The sequence below is a fragment of the Vicugna pacos genome, chromosome 19 (genome assembly GCF_048564905.1).
Source record: "Vicugna pacos chromosome 19, VicPac4, whole genome shotgun sequence".
NCBI lineage: Eukaryota > Metazoa > Chordata > Mammalia > Artiodactyla > Camelidae > Vicugna > Vicugna pacos.
In genome coordinates, this window is record NC_133005.1 from 3197723 (window position 1) to 3223592 (window position 25870).

Consider the following 25870-nt stretch of genomic DNA (forward strand, 5'->3'; position numbering starts at 1 on the left):
AAGCCCATCCATGTTGCTGCAAAAGGCATTATTTCACTCTTTTTAATGGCTGAATAATATTCCATTGTGTATACACCAATTCTTTATCCCGTCATCTGTCCATGGACATTTAGGTTCCTTCCATGTCTTGGCTATTGTAAATAGTGCTGCTGTGAACACTGGGGTGCACATGTCTTTTTGAATTAGAGTTCTCTCCAGATATACACCCAGGAGTGGGATTGCTGGACCATAGGGTAACTCTCCTTTCAGTTTTTAAGGAACCTACATACTGTCCTCCATAGTGGCTGCACCAATTTTCACTTCCACCAACAGTGGGGGAGGGCTCCCCTTTCTCCACAGCCTCTCCAGCATTTATTATTTGTGGACTTTTGAATGATGGCTGTTCTGACTGGTGTGAGGTGAAAGCTCATTGTAGTTTTGATTTGCGTTTCTCTGATAATTAGCGATACTGAGCCATTTTACATGTGCCTGTTGGCCGTCTGGATGTCTTCTTTAGCGAGATGTAGGACTCTGCATTTCTAATGAGCTCTGCAAACTTGGGGAGCACGTGTCTCAGAGGTAAGAGCCAGATGTGCACCTGAACTCAGACCCACTTAAGTGGGGTATTTGGGGGAGGGAAGGAGGACAAGGAACACGCCATCGAATGAGCTCTGGGGACCCAAATAAAGACACATTTCAGCCCCGCCATCTCAGATTGGCGATATTTTACCAAGACCAAATTCTGCCACCTCCAACACAGCAGTCCTGACACTCTGTGCTCACAGTACATAGGCGACACTTCTTCCTTCTGCAGAAGGGCTCGTCCTGTGATGCCTCAATTGTTAAGAAGCTAAAAAGGAGGGGGGCAGTGTATAGTATAGTCTGGGTTCAATCCCCAGTACCTCCATAAAATAAAATAAAGGAAGAAATAAACCTAATTGCCTCCCCCTTGCCAAAAAAAAAAAAAAAAAAAAGAAGAAGCTAAAAAGCGATTGTTCCGACAACTGACCTCACCTTGAAGAGCCAGGACCCGGACAGAAAGGCGATGAATAAGATTCATGGGGCCTCATGATGAAGTAACCATAGATTCAACTTTGTCTTTGCAAATGACTAAGCCCACGCCTTCAAGCAGCCAGGCACCTGAGGTTTACAGCATGTTATTACAGGACAAATTGGCTGTTACTGGGGACAAGCCTCAGGAAAGAACCAATGAGGGAGGTACTAAAACCACAGCGATGCTGGTGGTGTCCTGCCTGCGAGGTCCCCTTTCCCAAGCAGGCACCCCTGCCCCTGCTACCCGGGTTGCTGCCAGAAGCTCACAGCTGCCCCCTTCTCTGGACAACCGGGAAGTGGTGCCCTCCTCTGGGGGCAGATGCGCCGCTGAAGACATGCACACACTGGCCGTAGGAGAGGCCTTCTTGCCTGGCGGTGGGACAACTGCGGGATGCCAGTCACACTTCACAGCTCCCTGCGGGGTCGGGCGGAGGTGACACTCAGCTGACCCCACGTCTTTGCCTGGCTTCCTCCCCTTCCCATCCTATACCCCTCACTCCTTCGCGGGCTGCTTCTGGCCCTCTCTCAATTAAACCCCCAATCAAGAACCCCTGTCTCAAATACCACATGATGTCACTTCTACATGGAACCTCAGAAAATGATACAAATTTTATTTACAAACCAAAAATAGACTCACAAACACAGAAAACAAACTATGGTTACCAAAGAGGAAAGGGCAGGGGAGGGATAAATTCAGAGTTTGGGATTAACAGGTACACATTATTATATATAAAACATATAATATATATAGATAAACAACAAGGTCCCTCCATACAGCACAGGAAACTAGATTCAATTTCCTGTAATAAGATACAATGGAAAAGAATCTGAAAAGAAAAAGTATGTATATGTATAATGAATGATGAAACTAACACCGTAAATCAACTACACTCTGATTAAAAAAAAAAAAAAAAAGAATCCCTGTCTCAGGGGAATTCAACCCAAGAAAGAAGCTGACGAAACGAACACACACATCATCTGTAAGACAGACGTCAGCACGCAGCCATGAGGGAGGGCAGAGGAGGAGCGGCTCACGACAGACAAAGCCCTGAGACGACACGCCGGGGACTCCGATCGCGCGGTCCCGCTGGGAGGGCTGGCACCGGAGGCCTGGCCAGCTCGCTTTCTGAGCTTCGTCCTTCTAACCTGAAAGTGGGAAACCACACCTCCACCGTCATGAAGAGCTGATGCGAGCGAGGCTCATGGATGGATGCTGACACCAGCAGGCGAAAAGACTGCTGGGAAACAACGTTCGCAATCTGAAAATATCACCCCGCAGATTCCTCATCAGGAAGCGGAGAGGGAGGAGGAACCTGGCAGACGTCACCTTCACCAAGCGATCGGGTCACCATCTCCAAAAATGAGATCCCCTGACATGGCGCCTCTGATGTGATGCTCTGAGAAAGTCAATCACGTCACCTAGTCTTCCTGCCCCCACGTGTGTTTAACCTGAGTCCACACGGGAGGAAAAAGACAAATCCGACTTCAGGGACTGCTGCAGAACCACTGGCCTGAATGCTTCAAAAAGGTCAGTGTCGTACAAGATGGAAAGAGACCGTGGGTTATTACAGACAGAAGGAGACTAACGGACGTGACAGGTATACGGAGGACGTGGAACTGGTCACATGCGGCATCAGAATACAAAGCAGCTGCAAAGAACCACTGGTAATATCTGAACAAGGTGTGCATTAGATAAACTGCACTGGTGTCTAATCCCCTGACTGTGATGATATTATCATGGTTCTGCAGGAAAATGCGATTGTTCTTACGAGATGCGCACTGAAAAACACAGGGCAACGTGTGAAAATGTTGGAAATTAAGTATCAAATGGTCAGCCCCTCACCCCCCCCAAAGGGGGCGGGGAACAGAGATAAGGAAATTTTCAACAGTTGGTGAATTTGGATGAATGGTATTTTTTTTGTGCAACTTTTCTGTAATGTTTGAAATTTCTCAAAATAATAGGCTGGGGAATACAGGATGTGAAAATATCTGCCATCTCACCGTTTTTTTTTCTTCTTCCTTTTTTTTTTAAATCCTTTTAAAAATTTATTTTTGATTATTTTTATGTATTTTTTAAAATGTTCACTGAGTCTGATTTTTACTGACGCACAGTCAGTTTACAACAGTGTGTCAGTTTCTGGTGTACAGCACTCTTTTTTACATGTTTAAATGTTTTACTCATCACTGGGTTTTTATGGGCCTAGAACTCATTTATTCAACTGTTACTATTTCCAAGTGCCTAGGTCTGCTTTCACGGGGATCTGGGGCTCAGTTACGGACTCAGTGAGGACCCACACGCACAGGCGGAAATTCTGGGCACAGCAGAGAACGCCCCGCAAGCATCAGGTGCCTCCAGGGGCAGAGAACAGACACTGGAAAACTCGGACTTCACCTGCCCCACTCCCAGCTGGCCCGGGCCTCCGGGCTCTGCAGCAGGTGGGGGGATACCCCACCCACTCTGGGGGCCAGGGCTCACCAGCATCTGGTCACACCCATGAAGGCTCCGCAGTGTCGGGAGAGAGTGGCCCTTCCACTTGGCTGTGGTCCCCTTGCTCCTGGGACCAGGCGTTGGTAGTCTAGGCAGGTGCAAGAATGAGTGAGGGCAGCTGGCGCGTTCTCACGGAGGACACGGGGCTCGTCCTACGAAACGTCGCAGAATCAGTCATCTCAGGGAAACCACTACCTGGCAGCAGAGTGTCCAAAGGATGCTTTCTCGTCCCTCCAGGACCCCAGAGGGCAGCACAATCTATCAAGGCAGCTTCTAAGGTCGAGGTCCAGACGGAAGTGTTTTCAGAAAGGCTCCCTCGCCCTTCCCGGTCCATCGACCCACCGCTCCCTCTGCCAGGCTCCCTCCCAAACGACAATCGGGGCGTAGACTTACTCTACAGTTCAGTCTTGTTTTTCAAACAAGTAACAGCTAGTGAACAAAGCAGCGCACAACATACGTAAACTCTGATGCGATGTTGTGTGGCAAAAACACCCGGTGGAGTAAACGTAGTCAATGACCTTCTATTTACAAAAATCCGAGTTCAGCTGCTCGAACAGCAGAAATGAAGTTGAAGGGGACCAGCTCCAAGGCCAAAGGCCACACTGTTACTCTCCCCACGGGTGGCACGCGTCCACCTGGGGAACGGGTCTCGGCATGCGCACGGTGCCTGCGGCGACGGCTCCTCCCAGGCCTGTCCTGGTGTTGGACGTGGGCTGGGTAACCCAGGGGGCTGCCCCGGATTTGGAAACTGAAGAGGCGAGAGACAGGCTCCACCTTGGTCTTATCTCCCACCTGGACTCCCAGCAAAGTGCTCCTGGATAACTCAGCCCTCAGGGAAGGCTCAGAGCTCTTCCCGCAGCCTGAGGGCTGGTTCCCTGAAAGTCACCAGTGGGCCTTCCAGACCTTTAAGAAAACTAATAGTGTTTCCTTGTTTACACTGTAAAGACCTAATAAACAGCCAGAGAATGAATCAAGAGAAATTGATGGGGCTAATTACTATCAATAAGATGCCAACCTCGTCAATAAAACAAAATAAAAACAAACAAACAAAATAACAAAAGCAGAGCCCCTGGCTCCAACCTGCTTTTGCCTAGGGCTTAATTATGGCTTAAGATTCATCTCACTGCCTGTCCCCTTACCATAAAGAGCTGCATTCCTGCTACAAAGTGAAGAACTCAAAAGGATCCCCTATCTGGCGGGAGAGAATAGATTAATCCTGATATTTTATAACCTGTCAATGGTTTATTAAAAGTTGACAACCATTCCCAAAGAGTGCTGGATATTCTAAGGTGGTACATGGAGGCATGGTTTTTATTTTAATGTCCAGTACTTAATTTAATACTTACACGCTAAAAAAAACACTTACATGTTTATAGTATTTAGTGCCATTCCCAACTATGGTGGAGGTTAAATTTACTTTCCTCCCCATTTCTTACGGTGGCAAGATTTGCAAAACATAAAACTTACAATCCTAACCACTTTTAAGTAGCGTTAAATACATTCATATTGTTATAAAACCATCACTACTGGAAAAAAAAGGCAGGGGGCAGCCCCGAAGTGGAGTCACTTGTGCTGAGCCCACCAAAACTTAGCACACCTAACCTAATTAAGTGCAGTTTCAACCTTCCGAAGGAATGTGAGCAACCTGAATTTCCTGGGCACTAGTGAGGTATTCAGCCTGGTCAGCCCCTTCCGCCCCCTTAGGAGGGCGACCTTGCCAAGACGAGTCCTAAAAATTTCCTTTTCTCCATTTCCTTGCTACCTTTGAAAGCCTTTCCTTTCCTGCAGAAACACGCAGCACTCATCTTTTCATGACTGGCTTATTAAATTTATTTTAAAACACATGTATCACGTGAGTCAGTTTAAAGGAAAATATTAGGTAAATGAATAGTAAAAGCGGTACATGAATAAGTGAAAAATTGTGGCTAAGACAATTCGGGTAAGAACAGGACATTTTTCCCGGATTCATCGTCCTAAACCCTTCTCTGAGAGTCGGGGTGGGGGAAGCTTATCCTGAGAAAGGCCCCCACGTGCCGTCGCTCAGCGCCCTCCGTGCCCACGTTCACGCTGTTCTTGAGTGTCCGTAACCGGCTCCAACCCACTTGCCAAAACCAAGCTCCCACCCTGCCCCCACCGGTCTCCTGCAGCTGCACCGAATGCCTTCACCCCCGTCTCCGTGCCGCTGGGGCACTCACCCCATCTTAGGCTGCGGTACACTCGTCTCTTATTAGCTTGACTTCACCCCCAGCCATAACCCAGCTGGGCCCTGGGCAGGCGTGGGTACAACGTGTGCTCCGGGCACCCCAGGGCCGGGTCGGGGGTGATCTGCCGAGGGGAGCGAGGAAGCCCAGCAGGCAGCGAGAGGCCTGGGGCCCTGGGTCTCTCCATCGCTTCTTCCTGGGTCCACATGCAGCCCTCTGATTCAGGCCTGTCCTTGGCCAGCAGCTCAGTTCCAGCCTCAGGAGGCAAAGGGTTCTTGTCTCTCTGTTTACCAGGAAATGAGTGGTGAACACAGAATGCGGATTCCCCACCCCAAAGTATGTATGCCACGTTGGCACGTGGGCTGTTTCAAGGTGAAGATGTGGCCCAAAAGACTCACGGACAGGAGCTATCAATTCCCCTTAACTGCCTGAAAGGACTTAGATGGAGGCTGCAAACGAAAAATACTGCAAACCGCATCAGTAAACAATGCTGAAGCCATCAAGCCATCAATCCATCAGCGGCTGTCGCCACCCCACAGAGAAGACCAGCCCGCAACCGGCCTCTGCAGCCACCCACAGTGGTGCCCTCTGAGGGGACTCAGAATAAGACAGGACAGGACACTGGCCCTAGACAGCCAGGTGCTTGTCAAACGCATGAGTTCAATGGGCCCAAATGTTCGCTTCCTCCCATACATAGAAAAGCGCTACGTTCTTTAACTCGAGATGCCTGGTTTTCTTTAGTTAACAAGTAATCTTTTAATGTTCCGACTACCTGGTCTTTGTTACATATCCTAGCTCCTCCCCTGCCTCTTCGGAGCAGCCCCTCAGAGCCATCTGAGGGGCTGTCATCCCGGCTCGAGTCCTCCCACCAGATAAAATGTAGCTCTCAACTTTTAGGCTGCGCGTTTATTTCAGTCGACAAGGCCAGGTCCAGGAAGAGAGCCAAGAGCAAAGGTGATTTTACGTGAGAAAGACGCCTCTGCACCCAACACCTCCTCTTCTCCCCTCCTGTGAGCTGCTCCCTTCCCTCTGAAGCCCCGGGCTCCCCTAGTCTCTGCTCCAGGTGGCCTAGGAGCTCCGACTGCCTGCCTGTGTTTGGGTTTCATGCCTTTGAGGCCCCCGTGCATACAGAATTGTTTTTCTCCTGTTAATCTGTCTTATGTCAACTCAATTACTAGCTGAAGAAGTTAGGAGGGTAGAAGGGAAACATGTCCCTCCCCTACCACAGTCAGCGAGAGTCCCCGGCCTCTGGCCGTCTCAGGGCCTTGGGTGAGAAAAGGAAGCAGCCCAGATCCTTCCAGGACAACAAACCCAGACTTCTCGCAGCTCTGTCCTCACTGCTCATGAACTTCCTTCAAGGACATCCTCTCCAGCCTCCCCTCGAGCGGCAAGCGGTAGGCTTTGGGTGTAAACGTCTCTGCTGAGGTTCAGCCTGGGACTGTAATTCTATTCTGTGCTCACCAGACAGAGGACAGCGATGCTAAGCTCCCCACGCAAGGTCCCCAGATACAGAATGCCTTACTTCAGCACCAGGAGTGAGACAGGATCCACCCAGAGCAGCTGGACAGGCACCAGCCGGCTGAGCCCAGGAGGAGGGAGCGGGGAAGTTTCTCAGCAAAAAAGTTGCCTTTGCTTAAGGCAGGTCTGTAAAAACCCAAAGTGCACCTGGGGATTTACCGTTCAGCTACGAACAGATTCTCATGTACCTGGAATCAAACCCACCCACTTCCCACACCTGTGAATGCATCACTATCAAGACGCTATTTTTTGTAAAGCACATGAACCCCGATCCTAGTCTCCTCTGAGCCTCAGGCCCTTCAGTGTTTTGGGGGGAAGAGCATTTGCAGGCAGAGTCGGCTCAAAGCCTCATCTGACTCTTCACATTGTGAGGCCTGGGCCACGACTAACACGTCTCCCAGCCTCACTCCCCATCTCCAAAGACAGACTCTTGTTGAGAAAAGGAATCTGTTACTAGAAAAAACAAAACCTGAAAAGAACTGCGTATAAGGTCCCGGAACATCTGGAGAATTACAGGCAGATTCTGTTCAGCAGTTTCCAGAATGTCTCTTATGCTAATGTTTAGAAATTCAGAAAAGAAACAAGGCAATGTCTTTTCATTCTAGACGATTCAAAGACTATTCAGTAAACAAAATTCTGGAGCTTGTTTGGTCAGTTTTATTATTTTTTTTAATTTTAAAATAATTTTTCCATTTTGTTTTTTGTTTGCTTGGGGGGGGGTTTGTTTTTTATTTATTTATTTATTTGTTTGTTTAAACAGAGGTACAGGGGATGGAACCCAGGATCTCCTGTGTGCTAAGCACGTGCTCTACCACTGAGCTGTACCTTCCCCCAGTGAGCTTTTAATAGGAACCTCCTTGAGGATAGCTCCTGCAGGTGCCCAGAGCCGGGGAGTTCTGCATCTGTCGTCAGGCTCAAGTCCCAGCCTGGACTCCGAGGCTGGCCATCCTCAACCTTCAGCTGGAAAAAAGTAAGGATGCAAAGCTACCTCTCTTGATGTTTCTGTGTCAAAATTTCCAGGCTCATCCTGCCTCTAGGGGCCTCCCTTCCTGATTCTGCAGAATCTTCCGCTGCAACCCAGCCTCAGGTGGTGGTGCTTCGACAGCTGCAAAGGCAAGAAGGATGCAGCCGGGACATGGCACCGCCCGAGGGCTCAGCCTCCTGCTACAAGAGGCCAGTGCAGGGTGGTCTTCAGAATTAAGGGCCAGACACAAGTCAGAGCCCTGTGTCCACCCTGGCCTTGCTCTTGGGGGAGTAGATCCTCGCCTGTGTATCAAAAGGAAATCAAACACACACCCCAAACTCCATGCAGCGGCCAAGATGCCAGGCTTGGTGGAAGATAAGTCGAGGGATCAACAGGTTCTGAAAGAACATTAGTAGAAAGGCCTCTTAGAGACAGAGGAGGCAACCGCTTATGCCACAGAGACCCGCCTAACAAAAGTTTCTGTCAAAAGGATCAATTTCAAACTTTGCTAAACACACACACATACACATACACGAGCAAACGAAACATTCCCAGAAAACCTTTAACTTCAGAAATACCTAGTAGTTGATGTCCAGTGGTTTCCTAACACTTTCAGTCATGAAAACACTTCTTTAGAATTTGTGAAGCTGATATTTACAATAGGCAAGACGTGGAAGCAACCTAAATGTCCATCGACAGACAACTGGATAAAGAAGTTGAGGTATATATACAAAATGGACTATTACTCAGCCATAAAAAGAATAAAATAATGCCTTTTGCAGCAACATGGATGGGCCTAGAGATTGTCACACTAGGTGAAGTAAGTCAGCCAGAGAAAGACAAATATCATATGATATCACTTATAGGCAGAATCTAAGAAAATGATACAAATGAACTTATTTGCAAAACAGAAACAGACTCACAGACATAGAAAGCAAACTTATGGTTACTAGGAGGGAAAGACAGTGGGGAAGGATAAATTAGGAGTTTGGGATTAACAGATACACTCTACTATATATAAAATAGACAAGCAACAAGAACCTACTGTATAACACAGGGAACCATATTCAATAGCTTGCAATAAGCTATAATGGAAAAGAATCTGAAAATACATGCATATATATGTATGTATATATGTAATTGAATCGCTTTGCTGTACACCTGAAACTAGCATTGTAAATCAACTACACCTCTGTAAAAATAAAATTAAAATTAAAATTAAAAAAATAGATAAACAACAAGGTCCTACTGTATAGCACAGGGAAGTATATTCAATATCATATAACCCATCATACAAAAAAATGGGAAAAGGATTACATATATGTATAACTGAATCCCTACGCCATACACTGGAAACTAACACAACCCTGTAAACTGACTAAACTTTAAATAAAAAAAAAAGAATTTATGAAGCTGAATAAAACCCCTGCCCCATAGTATTTCAGCCACCAACCCAGCAGCGCACCAGGTCTGTAAGGGATGAGACAGAGCGAACCCCAGAGGATGCCACCATTAAAACCGAGAGCCCAAGCGCACTGCGGACAGTGGAGCCAGTCCCCCAGCAAAGGCGGAATCAATTCCTAGGACATGCTGTGCATTTCCAGGATGACCACAAACGTCCTTGTGACAGAAGATCTAAACAGACAGAAGGGAGCAGAAGGGAGGCCCTGATTCATCCTGGTGACACATGGCACCCTTTTTGATTTATACCAAAAGAACCTCCAGGTGAGCAGAGGAAGCTCTGACCTGAGATGGGGAAAGTGATGGGCAGAGGCCTGGGGGATGATGGGATATTCCTGCGGGGACCATTGCATGCTCCCTGCGCTGCAAGGGAAACTGGAGGCCATCTAGCAGATCTCCTTCTCTGAGGTCCAAACACTAGACAGTGTTGGAGCGGGACCCCGCTCTGCCTCGTGCAGGTTCCCTGCACCATGCAAGCTGTTATTTCAATTCCTCAAGGCCTGTTGGTCCCCTTAAACTCTGAGAGGACGAAGACAAGGTGATCTGGGTCGTGGCTTTACTCCCGCATGCCTAAGGGCTGCTGCTTTCCGAACGAGGAGGCCTCGACCTCCCCCAGAGGGTCCTAAAAGCGAGTCACAGGAGGATTTTTGTGAACCCTGTCTACGGAGGACGAGCTGGAGAGAACGGCACGGAGACGGGGGCGCCTCCCCTTCGGGGGGGCATCGCTGCTTTCACGAGGGGAGGACCTGGTGACCCCCTTTTTTTTCTTTGCTTCTAAACTTCCTGCTGTTGACTCTCCAGCGAGATGAAAAGGGCAGATACGGAGCCAGTGCTGGCCGGGGCCGCCACTCGTTCCTGTAAAACTCAGAAAGGAACAAAGAACCTGTTGTCCTGGGCACCCTTGGAGCCGAAAACAGAAGGAGCCGGGCGGGCTGGGCCTCACCCGCTGACCTCGGGGCCCGGGCAGCGGCAAGTGCGGGGGGCGGGGGGGGCTGCCCAGAGAGGCGGCCTCTCGGGGCTTTTGGTCACCACTGTTGTCTCGGAGCTGGACTGCACCACAGCTGCATCCTCGTCAAGCAGGTGTGTTGTGGCAGATCAGCTACCAACCCAGCAGCGAGCCCAGGTCCGTAAGGGATGAGACAGAGCGAGAGCCAGAGGATGCCGCCGTCACAACTGACAGCCCAAGCGCGCTGCGGACGGTGGAGCCAGTCCCCAGCAAAGATGGAATCAACTTCTAGGACATGCTGTGCATCTCCAGGATGCCCACAAACGCCCTTGTGGCAGAAGCTCTAAACAGACGTCTCTCCAAAGAAGACACAGAAGTGGCTGGCCAACAGGCACATGAAAAGATGCTCAACGTCACTAATCATTAGAGAAATGCAAATCAAAACCACTATGAGCTATCACCTCACACCGGTCAGAGTGGCCATCATTAAAAAGTCTACAAATAATAAATGCTGGAGAGGGTGTGGAGAAAAGGGAGCCCTCCTGCACTGTTGGTGGGAATGTAAATTGGTGCAGCCACTATGGAGGACAGTACGGAGGTTCCTTAAAAAACTGAAAGTTGAGTTACCCTATGATCCAGCAACCCCACTCCTGGGCGTATATCTGGAGAAAACTCTAATTCAGAAAGATAAACGCACCCCAATGTTCACAGCAGCACTATTTACAATAGCCAAGACATGGAAGCAACCCAAATGCCCATCGACAGGTGAATGGATAGAGAAGTCATGCTACACACACACACACACACACACACACACACACACACACACACAATGACTACTACTCAGCCATAAAAAGGAATAAAATAACGCCATTGGCAACAACATGGATGGACCTAGAAATTATCATACTAAGTGAAGTGAGACAGAAAGACAAATATACGATATCACTTATATATGGAGTCTCAAAAAAAAAAAGACAGAAATGAACTTATTTACAAAACACAGACAGTCTCATAAACATAGAAAACAAACTTATGGTTACCTAAGGAGAAAGTGAGGGGAGGGATAAATTAGGAGTTTGAAATTAGCAGATACAAACTACTATATAAAAAAAAACAGATAAACAACACGGTCCCACTGCACAGCACAGGGATTTATAGTCAGCATCTTGTAATAATCTATAGTGGAAAAGAATCTGAAAGGAATAGTTTTATATATGCATGTATAACTGAATCACTTTGCAGTGCACCTGAAACATAGTAAAGCAACTATACTTCAGTTTTTTTAAAAAATGAAAAAAGAACACTCTTCGTAAGTCAGTGAAAATCATGAATGGCTCACTGCCCAGCAGCCCAGAAAGCGGGCAGGACGCACACAAGACGGAGACATAAAAGAGCCACGGGCAGTCAGAAGCGGCTCTTTCCCTGGGTAGGGGGGGCACTCGAATGCTTCTTTTTGTTTTTTGCATTGTGCTTGTCCCACAATGCAGATGTTCTACTTCGGTCATCAAAAAAGAAATCTTACATTTTTTTTTAAAATAAATGTCCCCCAGAGTAACACATCAGCAGCCAAGGCAGGCACGGCAGCTGCTTGGGGCGCTTCCGGTCTGGAGACAGTAGTTCACTGGCTTAGCTCGTTAAGGTTGCATCTCATCTCTCCCTGGAACCACTTGCTTCCTCCCTGAGGTCCCCAGGACACCTGGCACAGCCCTTGATTCTGTCCTCGTTCCGCTGTGTGGCACCTGTTTACGATTCTTTCTCCCCTCAGGCTGTGTCGCCCCGGAGGCGCCCCTGTCCAGGTATTTCAGCACACAGCGCCCACCCAACAATTTCTGTAAGCGGCACTTAATTGTTGCTACCGAGAGTCGGTCGGCTCTCACAGAATTCCCCGGCACCGTATTCGAAACAAGCAGAGTGGCCTGAGGTCAGGGAAACGCCGTAAGGGACTGGGGGGAAACGGACCAAGCCCATCCTAGCAGAAGGTTCCAGTGGGCACGGGAGGAAAATATCTTATTGCAAAAATATCACCGCTAATTATGAACAAAGCTGTGCCTCCCCCCAGCACCCCACCCACCTGCTCCCACGGAAGGAGGGAGCAGCTGTGTCTCGGGTGTCCCTCGGGGGTTTCAGATGAATGGATTTTCAGCTGTCTGAGAACACCCATCTCAACCCAAGCCAAAGAGCTCCGCCCTCCTGGTTGCCATCAGGTGTTCTCTGAGAAAGACCATGAAAAAACAAGCCCCACAGATTAGAATTAGTGGAAATGTGCCTTTACAATTCTTAGAAATACATAATGTGTCCGAAGAAGCCATAAACTTTGATAACACCAAACATTTTCTAGATGGGGCCTAAGATACTGCAGGACACACCTAACACCCTGGGGTGAGTGACGGTGGCGAGCTTTTCTGCCGCGCAGACTGGAGCTCCCAGGGAAGGAGGCAGCCCAGCCTCTCTGACAGGAGCACCTGGTCCTGGGGCTGGCCTGCTCTCGGGTGCTGGGGGCCTCGGGGTGGGCGCCTGGCCCTGAGCCGCAGGCCTGAGGCGCAGGCCGGTTTCCAGACAGCAGCAAAAGAGGGAAATACTTGTTCCACTGGCTAACGCTGCACACAACAGGGAAGCTATGCAGGAAGGCCAAAGGCAAAGCGGCTTCTGCATCTGACGACTTGAACTTGCTTCCAAGCGGCCTCGGGAGCACACTCTCCAGAATCCCCAGGACAGCATAAGTGGGTCCAAGTCAAGGAAGGATGGTCACTTTTCACATCTCAAGAGGAAAAGATGGAAAGGAACGATATGAAGTGACATTAAATTCTGAGTCTGAAGTCACTGACGTGGACGATCCATTAAACAAGGGAAGGTACACTGGGGGCAGATGTGCTCTGAGTTAAGAAGCAGACTTTAAACCCCCGGAGGAGCTGTGGAAGACCGGGCCGCATGTATTTCTCAGCCATGATGCAGCGGGCGGCCTTGGCCAGATCAGCGCGGGAGATGCTGAGCGTTTCTGCACGGAAGTACTGAGCGCAGCAAAGGAAAAGAATCTAAGAAATGGAGAGAATTTCCTTGGCAGTTTTTTTTTCTGCTGCAAGTTTAAGATCTAAGATGCATAAGCAGAAACAGACATAATAAAAGGTACACAGGTATTTACATTTTTCTCGTTATTTCTGGGTTATTAACTCTTTCATCCCCTCCCTTCCTCCCAATAGTCCTTTCCTTAATTTTACAGTTTTAATAAATACCAACAAATGAGTTGGCTGTCAGCTCAGGATGCCCCAGAACTTCAGCCTTGAACCCAAACATGTGGAAATTGTAAAACAACGCTCTGTTAAAAGTGGAGAGTCCCCGATTCCCGACTCCCACAGCCCTGAGATAAGCTGCGATATCCAGGTAATCTCACCTGCCTTCATCCGCCAGGGATCCAGAAGCTCTACACCCACACATCCATCCAAATGGCTACATTGCAAGAATAGCCAGTAGCAAGTGCAGCTGAGGACAGAGCGTTCAGAACTCTCACACACCGTTGGTGGGAATGCGGGTTGATAGAACAGCTTTGGAAAACTTGCGGGCACCATTTACTAACGTTGACTATATCACCACGCTCCAACCCAACAATTCGCTCCACATTCCTAACTGAAGCATGTCACCACGTGCTCCCTGGACGACATGCACAGGAATGTTCACAGCACCATTGTTCAGAATAGCCCCAAACTGGGAACAGCTCAAACGCCCCTCGACAGTCGAAGGGACACCCGAGTGTGTGCTGCAGTCACAAGAGGGAGTGCATGCTGCCTGATTCCCGTCAGAGGAAGTCCACAGACAGGAGGAACTACCCTATGGCCACAGAGGTCAGGAGAGTGGGCACCCCCGGCGGCGCGAGACGCGCCGAGTCTCGGCCTGGTGCTGCCGTGGGTGTGCTTACTTCGCGACAGTTCATCTAACTGCAAACCCATGTGTGTGCTTTTTTTCCGTCATGCTTCACCGCGCTGGTTTTTTTTTCCCCCTGAAATGCAGCACAAAGTGCGAAGGGGTTTTATTCAGAATCCCGCTGGACGGCTGAACGTGACCCCGGCCGTGCGACTCCTCCCCGGACTGTGCGCCACCGCGCTCCTCCTTCGACCCTGTGCTCCAGCCGCCAGCCAAGTGAAGAGGTGGAGGGCTGTCCCGGGGCGGGGCAGCGGAGCTGCCTGTGGTTTTGACCCCAGTGCTGTGGCGTAGCTGGGGGAAGCCTGCAGCATCCCTGGGGAAACTTCCAGAAGAGGCCAAGCGTGGGGACTGGCAGCCACCCTGTGGCACTGGGCAGGGCTGGCTAAGGGATGTCTGAATTCTGTGTGTCTGAACCTGTGGAGTGGGGGCGGGGTTTCAGGACCCCGGACACCCCCGGCCGTCCCCGTGGGCTGCGGGGTCCCAGAGAGGCCTCGGCAGGAGAGGAGGAGGCTAAGGAGGGAAAGAGTGGAGGGCGCGGCAGCGGCCTTGGGCGACCCGGCCCAGCCAGGGTCCCGGCAACTGCCACCCAGCCCGAGCCTCATTTCACCAAGTTCTGACTGACCCCACGGCTCTACCGGAGGACGAAGGAACCTTTAGAGACATGCCTCAGCCTAGAGGTGCTGAGGGGTCCAGGGGGTGAAGAGAGTGGAGCGCCGGTGGTGGTGTGCCTGCTCAGGGACACCTCCCCTAGCAGGAAATGGACTGTGACACCGCCGGGGGTGGGGGGGAGAGCAGGGCCCCTGATTTTCTGTGCTCCAGTCCTCGGCGGGGAGAGCTGGGGCGAGACAGGAAGCGGCCACATCTGGAGAGAGCAGCCACAAGAAACCCGACATCTTTCCCCTGACTCCCCAGCTTCTTTGGTGAAGCACTAGCAGAGGACGTGGGGCAAACGTTTACAAGAGCCCGAGACCCAGAACTGATGGGCTCCAAGGCGGGGACAGAGGAAGGGGCCCTGGTCCCTCTGCTTTGCTAGGGAGGGAGCTTAACGCCTATCACACATTTTCAACTTTCTATTTTTTTACACACGGGCTGGGGTCCCCTAATTGCTTTACATTGGTGACATCTTGTTTCTGCAAGAGGCTTCTGAGGCCTGGGTACTTTCAGAATCTCCAAGGGGCTGGCTTCTTTCATCCGTCCATTCAGCAGACATTTCCCGAGTGTCCGCTACATGCCAGACACTACTGCAGGCACTGGCGAGACAGCCCTGCGCACGGGCCAGACCCCTGCCCTCCTCCTGCTTCTCCGCAGTGCTGGGAGGAGGAGATGCGTAACGAAGCAAGGGACTCCCCGTCGGAGATGCACAAGTTCTACAAATGACAATAAAGCAGCTAAGGTGACAGAAGACAGGAGGGTCTGGAGCTCCCCAGAGGAAGGACATTCCAGGCAGAGGGAACTGGACGTACACAGTTCAGGAGGTAGGAGCCTGTTTGGCAAGGAGCCGGGGGGCTGGGGCAGAGAGGTGGAGGGGAGATGCCGTCAGAAGCGGGGGGGTGGGGGGTGGGGTGGCGCATGGAGTCACATCCTGTAGAGCTGAAGGCCATGGTGAGGACTTTGGTTTTCAATGGAAAACCACGGATGGGCTGTGAACAGGAGTGACCTGACTTGGATTCAGATGAACTAAAGTCACACCACCCTCTATGCTGCTTAGATAACAGCCCGGAGAAGGTGGCCGGTGGGGGTGAGATCGGGGCACCAGGCAGGGGTCCCCTGCAGGGCTGGTGAGGAGGGGTCTGATCCCGATCCATCGCGAAGGCTGAGCTGCCTGGATTTGGAGATGGAGGGGAAGGCGGTGATGAGAGAAGAGGGATCAGGGCTGACACGAGGCACCTGGACGGGGAAGACCAGGGAAGGGGCAGCGTTGTGAAGGGGAGCCAAGAGCTCAGCCTGGGTCTCTGTAAGGCTGAGATACCAAAGGTCAGGCTGAGCGGGCAGCTGGATGCAAACATCTGGATTCCAGGAGAGGACCAGCCTCGGGGTGGATGCAAGTTGGGAATCACCGGCACACAGATGGTATCAAAGCCACCAGCCTGGATGGGCTCACACCCAAAATTACTCCAGAGATCTCTCCGTGAACGGTACCTCGTGCCTACCCCGTGCAAGCCTGCACCAAGTCACTCACAGCTACTGACCCAACCGTCCTGACAACTCAGAGGTACAGCTCCGCTGCTAGCCCCATTTTATGGATGTGGACACTGAGGCACTTACTTGCGAGAGAAGAGGGGAGAGTGCGGAGTGCTCTGGGTACTCCGGGCTAGGAGGTCAGGGAGATGAGCAGGAACCCGCCGGGACACTAGGGGCAGCAGCAGGTGAGGTGAAAGCAAACAAGAGACACCATGTCCCTGAAGGTCACAAGTGTCCCTGGAAGGGACAGGAGGTGGGAGTGGACCACTGGATGGCAAAAAGGGACATCTTTTTAACTTTCATTAACCTGGTTTTGAAATTAACTTCCTCCCGTTTTCAACGCAGGCAACAAGTCTCAGGAGTTCTCGGTCTCGGAGACCCCTCCACCAGCAGCCCCACATACTTTCACTGTTGGTGCAGAAGTCTTGTTTGCTCATCTCTGCTTCCAGGTGACGGACGTGCCTAGACCCACAGCCTGACCTTGCTTTTTAATGTGTCAGAAAAGAAGTCCGTATGCTATGAAATCACACGTTAAAACACCCTGGTCACTGTTATCTTGATGTAATTATTTTCCCTGTCACCCTACATAATTTATTTTCTGCCTTGAAAATATTAGCCTAAGAAGGGGTCCGTGACACAAGAAGAGGCTGAAGAGCTCAACCTCACCTCATTACTAGCCCCAAAGGGGCAACTGAAAGCCACCGCAGGATTGCATCCTAGCCGAGCGTGCCAGCTTGGCACTCAGCCTCGTTGCATTCAACAAACTGCAGACCCCAGGCGCTTCCTGGTGGCTGCGGCTGGGGCAGGTGAGGTCAGCTCACAGCCCACACTCGCCGAGGGTGATGCCACAAAGGAAGGCAACTTTGACACGTCTGTGTGGCCACCAGGCGGGGGTGAGTGCGGGGAGGGGGGCGCCTGCTGCCTCTCTGCTGCGCCCATGCCTGCTCTTCCTCTCGCCTGCCCTTCGGGCTGCTCTGGGCCAGGCTGACCTGCCGCCCCGGGAACCACAGCTCTGCTCTGCGCTGCCTTCACTCTGGAAACAACTTAACGTCCCCCTCACCCTGCCTCTCCATTATCTGGCCATCCTGACCTCTCCGCTGGGCCCAGCGGAGGACTGAAAACACAGGCACTGCTCCATGCTCCTGAAAAATCAACGAGCGACCCGAGCACACAAGCCACAGGGTCCTCAGCCGGCCCTTCCCCGAGTCACTCGGGTCCCACGTCAGCAGGACGAGGGTCACGCCGGGGCTTCGGCGAGTTGGCAGCTGTACTGCACTTAGCACAGTGGCCGCATGTGGTGAACATACAGCCAATAAAGATAATCTTGCCTTCTCTCTTCCCCATTAAAAAAACAAACAAGTAAAACGCCTTGTGAAATTCATGAATTCAGTGCCAACCAACACAACATTCAAGAATAAGGGACATCAATTTGAAAAAAAAGTTATCTTGGAATGCTTGCAGTCATTCTTAAATTTGAAAAGCTTCAGAGAGATGTTAAGGGTGAGGTGAACCCCCTGGGTAAAGTTACAGCACATTTGGAGCTACTTCGAATATGGGGCCGAAAATCTCTAATCAGAAACCAACATGCACTGGGCTCGTTTATGGGGGAAGAAATATCAAAGCCATTCACACTGAAGTCAAGGAGAATCAGAGAATGCCCGGAGCGGCGGCCCATCTGGTCTGCCCCCGTCATTGTGCAGAGAAGAAAAGAAAACAGAAGGCACGGAGAACTTCCACGGCTAAGGGGGAATACGGTTCCTCCCCAACGCAGGGCACGGGAGCACCATCTTCCGGCCGCAGGGTCCCTCCCTGGGGCTGCCGGCTCTCCCCTCAGTCCAGGGCAGGGAACAAGTCAGGCTGGTTTGAAACTTGCCCAGACACCCAGAAGCACCTGCCTCTGCAGGACTCCTCCTGCCCGCCCCGTGACTTGCAAGCAAAACCCACTCCGTCAATCTCAGCCTCGCGCTGCAGCAGGCAACCCTAACCCCATTTCCCGAGAAAAGGGGGAAGCTCGTCATGACTCTGGCCTCCGAGGCACTGAGTGCCCATGCCCCTGGGTAGCGCTTCTGCTCTGCTGTCCTTGCCAGCAATGAACCAGAGCCTCCAAGAGCTGGAAGCAGTTTTGGCAGTCTCCTCCAGGCTGCCCCCCGTCCTGGCCTCTGCACCCCCACGCTCCAGAAAAAGCCAGTCCCTTACCGCCTACATAGACCAGGCGCAGCAGGTGCACGTGACAGGTCTGACCCTACGGATGCCGCCTCCCCTCTCTTAATCGTTTGTAAGCACATCCCGTCTCCAAGACGCCGGCTCACATTGCCGGCTCAGAGCCCTCGTGTCTGCTGGGGTTTTTTTCTGACCTGAGAATGCAAAATGAGTCCATCCTCTTAAGCGCTCCCTTTACACCTTCTGGAGACTGACACAGGCTACACTGAATTCTGTTTTGCACACGGAGAATCTCACTGCGTTACTGTTTCCATCACCATGAGCAGGAGGATGTGGCAGACAGAACTTTAGGTTTCCGGGTTCTGGTGCCAGGAGGAATTGAGAGGGCGCAAAGTTCAAGTGCCTTCTGAGGGATCAAGGAGAACCAGCAGACAACTGGTTCCTAGGCCACTCCCACCTCCTCCAGGGAGCTGCTTCTGGGCGGCCACCACGCCCCCAGCTCCCCAACCTGCGGTCCTCGTCGCTAACAGGGTTCACGTCGCCCCCGCCGCGCGCCCGATGCCGGAGCGCCTGTCACCTGTGGGTTTCGCTGGGTCCCAGGCCATTCTCCAGGCTGACATCTGTCTGCACCATCTCCTGTTTCAGTTCTCCGATCTCCGAGGCAATCGTGTCAATGAGCTGTTCAGAGACAAAAATAGTGTGACGTCAGAAAGTGGAAGGGGGCGTGACCAGAGGCTGGGGAGTTTTGGCCACTTTAATAGGAGCACAGAGATGACCACCTTTTTTTTTTTTTTTTAAATCCTGGCTCTGCACTTCCTTTACCCAGAGGGGAAAAAAAGAGAGAGAGGAAGGGAGCAGCTTCTTAGAAAGAGGAAGAATTTAGGTTTCGGTATCGCCCGAAGGAAAAGAGCATGACACTCAGTTTGGTTTCTTAACATGAACGCAAAGTAGAATAAACAAATCCAGCAAAACCAGACCTCAACACTCATCTTGTCAAAGTGACGACTCAGAAGGGACACCCCGGATGAAAGCGTGCGCCATCCTTATTCTGCCTACAGAAATCAGCGTATTTCAAAGATACATGCAGTTTGCAAAGCATTTTTCCATGACCTTAAATTTATTTCTCATCTTATTCTTTGCTTTTTTTCTTTTTTTTAATGAGAAGACAGGGGAAAGAGAGAGGGCTGCATGGGGCTGGGAGGGGGTGAGTGGGTGGGCAGGGTAGCCACAGAGGGAGTTAGTGGGGAAATGCGTCCTCTTCTCAGAGAAGGCTTGTGTGGCCTGGCACTCCCCATTCACACGCCTGTAAGAGGCTCCATCTGACTCTCCAGTTTGGTCTGAGTTCTTGAGCTCTCTAGTCACCCACTCAACAGAATTTTTAGTGGTGCCAATCAGGCATCGTGAGTGTGGAACAGCTGTTCTCAAGGTGTCACCGCTCATTAATTTTTTTAAATGTAGTTATTTTTCATATAAATGTTATTTATATCAATGTGTAATCCGATTATTGTCTTAAATATTTTAAGATTCTCCTTCATTTACTTTCTAGTACAGCAGATACCCGCAGATGGAATCCACGTGAACACAGGCTCTTGGGTGAGTCCTCCGTAATTTCTGTGTGAAGAGGTCCTGGGAATAAAATGCTGGACAATCACTGTTCTCGCTAAAGACAGGTGTCTTCTTGCCTCAGGCAGCTTTTATCCCACCCAGACTCTGGGAGAAACTTCATCTGAGCCTCTAAGCTGTTCCCAGTGTGGACCCCTCCACCTAGTCATTCATTCATTCTGAACTTCACGGCCATCCGCTGCACGCCAGGCATTACAAATGTAGAATAAAGCTGACGATTCTCATGGAGGTGATATGCTGGTGCAACAGACCACAGCACAGAGGATCAAGAAGTTCTAGAAAGAAAAGAGAATAGGGTGATGCCGTAGGGAGCAGCTAAGGGGCCACCCTAGCTATGGTGGGATGGTCAAGACAGATGTCCTAAAGAGATCCTCTTGGCTGCTGGCTAGAGGTGCTTTGTAAGGAGGGGCAGCAAGACTAGTTAGGGGGCAACTGCAATGGTTCAGGTAGGAGGTGATGGTGGCTTGGATCAAGGTGGCAGCAGTGGAATTAGAAAGAAGGAGGAAACCCAGGAACAATTTGACACAGAAATTGATAGACACGGATAAATGCATTGAATGTGGGGTAGAGGGAAGACAAGAATCAAGGGCGACTCCTAAGTTTTTGCCTTGAGTGATTAGAGAGATGGCAGTGCCCTTGTTAGAGCTGGTAGAGACTAGACCTGAGCAGAGAAAGGGGGGCACAGGCCAGATGGCAGGAAACCACACATCTTGTGAACAATGGGGATCCTCGGGCAGGCAGAAAAGCAGGAACCTCCGGACTGATAAGAAATCACAGTTTCGGTTGACAAGTGTCTTGGAGGTCGACAAAGAAAGTTAAGAAAAGGCAGGAATCTCCAGTGTCTGAATGTAGCCTTTTGCTCATTATGCCTTCATTACAATAAAATTAGCCTTGCAGATTAGAAGTACCCATCATGCACCGATGCCAAGACACTTCCAACCCAGAATAAATGAGGACAAAAATCCCTCCTCCCCTCGGGATGGGAATCAGGGGCTAGGCCCCCAAGCTCCTCCCTCCCCAGTGAATATTCTGCCCACTCAACTGTACGCCCTGCGTAACCAACTCGCCAAGGAAACAGCGCAGATGCTCGCCTGAGCCTGCCCCCCTTGAGAGCGCACTGTCTGTCCCTTATTGAATCCCCACTTTACCTTCTTAACCTCCACGTCTCATCTCTGAATTCTTTCTTCAATGAGATAAGAACCTAATGGCCAGCAACACCCTTGACTGAGCTGGGACAACATGGAGAAGGACTGACGTTGGGCGGGTGAAATTTTAACTGAGCCGCTCACTGGCCACCAGTTAAATTTGTTAAGCAGCTTTGGAAATCAAGGGTAGAGCAAATTGAAGTTACTGGCATAGGTGTTAGTAGTTCAAAGTCTTGTGACAAGGAGAGATTACCTAAGGGGGGGGTGTGCAGAAAAGAGGCCCCCCAAATAGCTCTGTGCCCTCCCAAGACCGAGGTCAGAAGGGAGGCCGGCCAAGTCCATCCCCTTCATGTGTGACTGGGGTACAGGCTGTAGGTGGAGTTTCTAAAAGCCCTGGGGCCTTCGGAGAGAAAGTGGTCAGGAGATCTCCTTTTATACACCTTCCAAGGGCAAAAATTTAAGTCTGACGATGCCAAATATTCGAGGATATGGAAAAACAGGAGCCTTCACACGCTGCTGGAGAAGTGTCCACGGAGCTGCTCTGGAGGGCAATTTGCAGTGTTTCGCAGAGCTGAAGAGACACAGACCTCCTACACATGCACACACGAGGGAATCTCACACGTGGAGTCAGAGACCTTTACAAGAATATTTGCTGCACCACCATTTGTAAGAAAACAAAATGATAAAACAAAAACAAAAAAACCCAAAAATAAAAAACAAAGAAACCAAATTATAAGCACCTAAAAAGCCATCAGTGGGAGAATGGATAAATGGACGTACAGAATACTACCGAGCAGCTAAAAATGAATGAAGCAGAGAGATATGCATCCACACATACTACAGGGACATAAAAATGCAAACTACAATGGAATACTACTCAGCCATAAAAACCGACAACATAACACCATTTGCAGCAACATGGATGCTCCTGGAGAATGTCGTTCTAAGTGAAGTAAGCCAGAAAGAGAAAGAAAAATACCATATGAGATCGCTCATATACAGAATCTAAATAAACAAACAAACAAACAAATACAGAACAGAAACAGACTCATAGACACAGAATACAAACTTGCGGTTGCCAGGGGGACAGTGGGTGGGAAGGGACTGGGATTTCAAAATGTAGAATAGATAAACAAGATTGTACTGTGCAGCACGGAAATATATACAGGATCTTGTGGTGGCTCACAGTGAAAGAGAATGTGACAATGAATGTATGTATGTTCATATGTAACTGAAAAATTGTGCTCTACGCTGGAATTTGACACCACATTGTAAAATGACTATAACTCAATAAAAAAAAGTTTAAAAAATGCAAATAAGTTTTCCGAAAAGCAAAAAAAAAAGTTGAAAAGGGTTACATTCAGTATGTAAAGTTTAAAACCATGCAAAATTGTCCTATTTCATGGTTGTAGACATACACATAAAGACTACTCCAAAATGCAGTACAGGGTTTTAACCCTAATCTTCTACAAGAGAAGAGAAATGGATGGCGCTGTGAGTGGGAAATATCGCTGGCCACATCAGTAAACAAAGAATGCTGCGGCCAGCAAGTCATCAGCCACTGTTGCCACCCCCGACAGTGAGCGGAGGGAACTCAGGATGGAGACAAGCAGGCAGCCCCGGCTCTGCTGTCCCCTCAGCGGTGGGGAAGAACAGGACACTGGCCCTCGAGAGCTAGGTGCACATCAAAGGAATGAGTTCACCTTTGCACCTTCCCAGACATGGAAAAGCGCTAAATTCCTTGAGATGTCTGGCTCTCTTTAATTAACGGTCATCTCCTGATGTTCCAACTACCTGGTCTTTGCTGCAAAAACTCCCACATATACTGGCTCCTCCCTGACCGCTCCAGGGCGTCCCTGAGAGATCTGAGGGACCACCTCCCGGGCTCAAGTCCTCAGAAAGTCCCCCAGATAAAACCCAAGTCTCAGCTTCCAGGCTGTGCGTTTTCAGTGGACAGAGGTGCTCACAGGTGGAGGAGCTCACCCCCCGCGACATCTCATTTCTCAAAGTGAAGCGGCAAGGCGAGAAGGTCTGACGGGGCTGGTGATGCCTGTGTTCATATTATGTGTGATTTTCCGTATGTTTAAGAGACTTCATAATCAAAATTATCGGGAAATAAGAAAAAAGGTAGATGTGCATGAAAATGGGAGGAGGGCGTGGGGTGAGCGGAGGAGTCTGGGAGTCTGGGCAGAGGCCCCCTCCCACTCTGGGCGGTGGCTGGTCCCAGGCAGGAAAGCCACACACAGCCCACAGGGGAGCAGAGAGGCCTGCCGGAGGGAGGGGCAGCTGCCTCAGGCAAACCCAGGAGAAGAGTCCCGCCCCCGCCCCTGCGTCCTCCCCACCCTCCGTCACCTTCACAGCCTCCAGGCGACCTGAATGCAGAAATCCCCAGTGCCTTTCCCTAGAGGCAGCAGCTGGCCCCCTCCAGCCCAACTGCTTCGTCCCGAAACGCACGCTCCACACTACGGTTCTCACTCAGATTGAGGGGATCACCACTTACCTGCAGAGCAGAAGGGAGGCACAGAGACCCCCAGACCTGCAGGAGGACGGGGACAGAGGCTGCACCTGGCTGATGGCAATGAGACTCTTCCCGCCGCATGGGGGGTCTTCAGCCCCCTCCCCCCCTTTCTGCCCTGACACCTCCATCTGACAAGTGGCCCAGGGGTAGCGTTCCAGAGCCAGGCCGGGCTGGGCTCTGAATGATCTGTTTACCTGCCCCACAGGCTCCCCCAACAGCCAGTTATCTGCTCCTCCCTGAGGTCAGCCCAGGCCTCACAGACAGGATTTGAGCCGCTCCCCCAGGGTCCCCAGACCCAGGTGTGTTTGGTGTTAATTCCTGGAGCCGTTTGACCTCATCCCTTACACTCTCCTCTCTTCCAGATTTCATTCTTTGAGGGTCAACAGAGAGAACTTACCACCCACCAACAGGGACCAGTTTTACCCTAAGTTTCAACGTTTTCCCACGTTAAAGCCAACGGTGATCTCAATGTAAGGCTTCATCAAAGTTCATGCGGCTTAACCGAAGGTTCTCCAAATCCACTTACACAGCCTGAGACCCCAGCACAGCCGGCTCCCCGTCCAGAATTCCTACAGGGGAAGGGGCTGCCTACGCAGCTGCCAAGCTGGTGGGCCAGCCCGGCTTCTCACAGCCCCGCCTGGCTGCCCGGGACAGGGACCGGCGCGAACACCTGGGAGGTGGCACAGAGCCGAGCGGCTGTTATTCGGTGAGTCGGTGCATGAGATGGGGCACCAGGGCCCAGGGCCCTGAGCTGGTGAGACAGGAATTCTGATACCCCAAACACAGCTTCCGTGTCCTCTCCAAGAAACTCCACAAGCAGTGACAAGGTCAGGGCCCTGATAAAGCCAGGACACGGCTGTGTTTGTCAGGGTGGTGTGCAACCTTCTGAAGCAGGGAGAGAGGGCTGCTGGCAGGATGGGCACTTGTGCAGCTGCTACAGGGGGACAGGGCCGGGGAGGGGGCGCCCTGGTGACCAGCACACAGGGGAGAGGCCGGCCAGGGGCTGGGTCTTTGGGTCTCTGCCTCTTTCTACTCAGAAACCCAGTGCCCTAGGGCTCCAAAACCAAGCGCAGGAAGTGCCAGTGATGCTCGCGCTAGCTGGCAGCCAGCCCAAGGGCAGGGGAAGATTCGGGAAGTCCCAGGTTGTTTCCCACCATTTGATGTCACACCCAGGGCTCAGCCCAGGCAAGGCTGGACCTGTCAGGCTCCAGGCTGGCTCGGGGGCCACACCGGTTTGCAGCTTTCTGAAAGCATCCTGGGTAACCTCCCATCAGCGGGAACCACACTTTCGGGGCCACCGTTCAAGCAGCAGGCTGGTACCCCTGGGAGGCGGCCAGCCTGCCTCAGTTACCCGGTGGTCTGGCAGCACAGAGTGGTGGTGAGCCGGCCAGCACGGGCTCAGAAAGAGCCGCCTTCAGACCCCGTCTCGGCCCCCTGTCAGCGGAGTCCCGAACTCGCCTGGGCCTACTCACCCTTGGCTGATGCCGGGGGAGGGGCTGGATGACTAAACAGGGCGAGGGGACTAAAACACTTTGCAGTGCGCACCTAAATGCTCCCGAATTCTCCTCCTCGTTCAATTCTCTCTTTATATTAATGCTGATCTGCTGTGAAGCAGAGAGCTGATGAAGCGGAAAGACATTTCAGACGGACTCGCAGGCCTCTCCGCCTGCAGAGAGTCCCTGTCGTCTCCGGCGCAGACCGGGTCTTCAGAAGGC

At 51.1% G+C, this 25870-nt stretch overlaps 1 protein-coding gene across 11 annotated transcripts in view; it reads right to left on the reverse strand.

The window, feature by feature from the left end:
* Nucleotides 1–25870, reverse strand: part of RIN2 (Ras and Rab interactor 2) — a 199029-nt gene that overhangs the window by 43011 nt on the left and 130148 nt on the right. For 10 of the 11 annotated variants that reach the window (XM_072943698.1, XM_072943701.1, XM_072943700.1 and 7 more), the window contains one exon: nt 19447–19547. In XM_072943698.1, coding sequence (XP_072799799.1) covers nt 19447–19547 — 101 coding nt within the window. Of the gene's footprint in view, nt 1–19063; nt 19232–19446; nt 19548–25870 lie in introns of those variants that run through there. The other variant, XM_072943706.1, reaches the window with a different exon arrangement.